The sequence below is a fragment of the Oncorhynchus mykiss genome, chromosome 13, assembly GCF_057628025.1.
Source record: "Oncorhynchus mykiss isolate SJ-2025 chromosome 13, ASM5762802v1, whole genome shotgun sequence".
In the NCBI taxonomy this organism is placed as follows: domain Eukaryota; kingdom Metazoa; phylum Chordata; class Actinopteri; order Salmoniformes; family Salmonidae; genus Oncorhynchus; species Oncorhynchus mykiss.
The window spans coordinates 60,940,039-60,943,876 of record NC_143034.1 but is presented as its reverse complement, the minus strand read 5'-3'; the positions used below and the strand labels follow the sequence as shown (position 1 = coordinate 60,943,876).

Genomic DNA, 3,838 nt, shown 5'->3' with positions numbered 1-3,838 from the left:
CTGGCAGCTCCTTGCAGACTGGCAGCTCCTTGCAGACTGGCAGCTCATTGCAGACTGGCAGCTCATTGCAGACTGGCAGCTCATTGCAGACTGGCAGCTCGGGCTGCTTCATGCAGACTGGCAGTTCTGGCTGCGCTGAACAGGCGGGAGACTCCGACAGCGCAGGAGAGCAGAAAGGCTCTGGCTGCGCTGAACAGTCGGGAGACTCCGACAGCGCAGGAGAGCAGAAAGGCTCTGGCTGCGCTGAACAGTCGGGAGACTCCGATAGCGCAGTAGAGAAGAGAGGCTCTGGCTGCGCTGAACAGGCGGGAGATTCCGGCAGCGCAGGAGAGCAGAAAGGCTCTGGCTGCGCTGAACAGGCGGGAGACTCCGGCAGCGCAGGAGAGTAGAAAGGCTCTGGCTGCGCTGAACAGTCGGGAGACTCCGATAGCGCAGTAGAGAAGAGAGGCTCTGGCTGCGCTGAACAGGCGGGAGACTCCGGCAGCGCAGGAGAGGAGAAAAGCTCTGGCTGCGCTGAACAGGCGGGAGACTCCGGCAGCGCAGGAGAGGAGAAAAGCTCTGGCTGCGCTGAACAGGCGGAAGACTCCGATAGCGCATGAGATGAGAGAGGCTCTGGCTGCGCTGAATAGGCGAGGCGCACTGTAGGCCTGATGCATAGTGCTGGCACAGGACGTGCAAGGCTAGGGATGGGCACAGGAGGCGTGATGCGTGAGACTGGAACCAACTTCACCAGCCGACTAAAACGGACCTCAGGACGAGTATGGAGCGCTAACCCAGGTGCCATCAAATCCCTGACACGTTCCGTCAGGCGAATTCTATGCAAAATGCACCAACACAGCAACTCCCTCATTTCTCTCTCCTCCAATTTCCCCATTAACTCCTTCACAGTCTCTGTTTCACTCACCTCCAACACCGGCTCTGGTTCTGGTCTCCTCCTTGGCTCCTCACGATAAACAGGGAGAGTTGGCTCAGGTCTGGCTCCTGACTCTGCCACACTCTCCCTGAGCCCCCCCCCAAGAAATTTTTGGGGCTGACTATGGGGCCTCCATCCGCTCCGTCGTGCTACTTCCTCATATTTGCGCCTCTCAGCTTTCGCCGCCTCCAGTTCTTCCTTGGGACGGCGATATTCTCCCGGTTGAGCCCATGGTCCACCATTATCTAATTCATACTCCCATGACGCTCTCTCCCACTGCGGCTGCTGCTGCTCCTGCTGCCTCTGTTCCTTCTTCGGCTGCACCTTGGTGCGGCTATACTCCCCTGGTTTAGCCCAGGGTCCTCTCCCGTCGAGGATTTCCTCCCATGTCCAGAAATCCTTAAAACGTAACTCCTCTTTTTGCTGCTGCTGCTGCCTGTTGACACGCCGCTTGGTCCGTTGGTGGTGGGTGATTCTGTAACGGTTTTCTAGGTGTGAAGGAGAGTCGGACCAAAATGCGGCGTGTCTATTGCAATCCATGTTTAATGAAGTAACACACTAAACACAAACACTACCAAAACAATAAAACTTAACGAAAACCGAAACAGCCTATACTTGTGTAACCTAACACAGAACAATGACACTAAGGACAATCACCCACGCCAAACTCAAAGAATATGGCTGCCTAAATATGGTTCCCAATCAGAGACAACGATAAACACCTGCCTCTGATTGAGAACCACTTCAGACAGCCATAGACTTAGCTAGAACACCCCACTAGCTACAATCCCCATACATACCACCTACAAAAACCCATGCCACACCCTGGCCTGACCAAATAAATAAAGATAAACACAAAATACTTCGACCAGGGTGTGACAGGGACAAAATAACATCTAGACATCTAACAGCCCTATTCATGAAGCATAGACAGTGTTTCTAAGGTAAAGACATCTCATAGCATATGGTTGTTTACCCCAGCTGTTTGCAGAGGAGGGTTAGTGAAGTGTGTCAGGGGAGAACAACAGTGTGTACATGTTTCACCTCCTGTCGGAGGAGTTTTTGAACAGATCCACCACACATTCACATCACTGTGTCCAGCATGCACAGTAATACACAGCAGAGTCCTCTGCCTTCAGACCAGACCGTTTCAGATGTGTCATGCTCACTGAGCTGTCTTTGGTCAGTTCAATCTGTCCCTCCAGTGATTTGGCATAGCCTGCTGCTCCAGTATTGGTGTTGATCCAGCCCATCCATTCCAATGGTTTCCCTGTAGGTGAATACAGTTCATACCAGAGCTTGTAAAGGTGTACTCAGTTGAGAGTTTCTCCGCTCTGCTGCCAGTTAGATTCTCTGAGGGGTTTTTGTACAGATCCTCCACTCACTCACACCACTGTGCCTCTCTTGCACAGTAATACACAGCAGAGTCCTCTGCTCTCAGACCAGACAGCTTCAGATACAACATGCTGTTAGAATTGTCTCTGGTGACTTCTATCCGTCCTTCAACACTTTTTGCATATACAGTTCCACTAGCATCATTCCATATAATGCCTATCCATTCAAGTGTTCTTCCTTCAGGTTGACGTATCCAGGCCATGTTGTAGCTACTAAAGGTAAAGCCAGATCCCTTACAGGAGAGGCTGAGAAGTTCTCCAGGCTTTTTCATGACTGGACTGGAGGGAATGTCCTCCAGACTCTGACTATACACCCCTGATAGAGAAAAGAGAATGAAGACAATACATCACAAATATGTTAACTCAATGGATATTATAATTATCTGGGAAACGTAAAACACTTTGTTCCAATAAATTGCTAGATTGAGTACATACTACAGAGGCCCAGCAAGACCAGGAGGAGGTGTAGTTTGCCTGTCATCTTTTCAGGATGGAAGACAATTAATCTATGAGAGGATACATCACATAAGTACACAGACTTGGGAGTCAGAATTTGCATGACATCCATGGTTGGTTGATAGCATGTCACATGCATATAAAATGGTTTCAAGGCAATTCATTCTAAGACAAAGCCAGTAGCAAGTACTCTTTTTTTCAAATCTCTCAAACAAACATTGATTCATGTATTAAGAAGCTATGAAATAATTTTTATTAAATCATATTACATTTTTATATTTCCCACAACAATATCACCAACACATTCATACAAGTGGCCCCTGTAAGAAATTGCGGTATGTTGTCTCATACGTTTTCTAAAAAGTTTTGAATCCGGCCTATTGCCCTTGACACAACTTTCATCACCGTAATCCTTTCTCTCTATATGTTCAATAAAGTCAGAAAATACCTTACAAATGTTTGTTTTTTAAACAACACACACACACAAAAACAATAATGAACAATTCACATCCTGAAGTACTGTACCCTAAAATGCAATTATAAACAAACAAATAAATGGCTAAACATCACTCGATTACTTTTTCAAATCATGTGTCATTTTCTCCCACATCTGCAGTACATCACTGTTTTGTGTTTTTATATATATGTTACTGCACTTTTACAATGATACTGTTCATTGGTCTTTTTTTAGGGTTAATCAAGATACTATTTCAGGGAAATGGCTTGATCTGAGTGCAGGTGCATCCTGGGTAGAAGTCATGCTTTGGTAGCTTTGAACTATTGCACCAAACATATTTTGATAGACCAGCCTTAAAAAACACGTTCTTAAACTCTCACCCCTATATACAATGACAATGAAGACATAGTAAAGTATTCGGGGTAGGTCCCCAGAACAGCTTTGAGAAACCACATAGAGCAATTTATTACTTAAGTTCAGGACTCATTGTTCAATGCAAGTCTTGAAAAGCGTGTTATATTTATTACAAACACAAACCATGAATATGGTCTGTCAATAACATTGTGTGTGATGACTTTCAGTGAATGATTGAAAATATTAAATTATATAAGTAATACA

General features: G+C 46.3%; 1 gene segment (V, D, J or C); it reads right to left on the bottom strand.

The window, feature by feature from the left end:
- Positions 1 to 2,001: 2,001 nt before the first annotated feature.
- Positions 2,002 to 2,788, bottom strand: LOC149978950 (immunoglobulin heavy variable 1-8-like). The segment is given in 3 exon segments: positions 2,002 to 2,183; positions 2,546 to 2,623; positions 2,743 to 2,788. Coding segments are annotated over 3 exon segments (306 nt in total).
- Between the last annotated feature and the right edge of the window lie 1,050 nt (positions 2,789 to 3,838).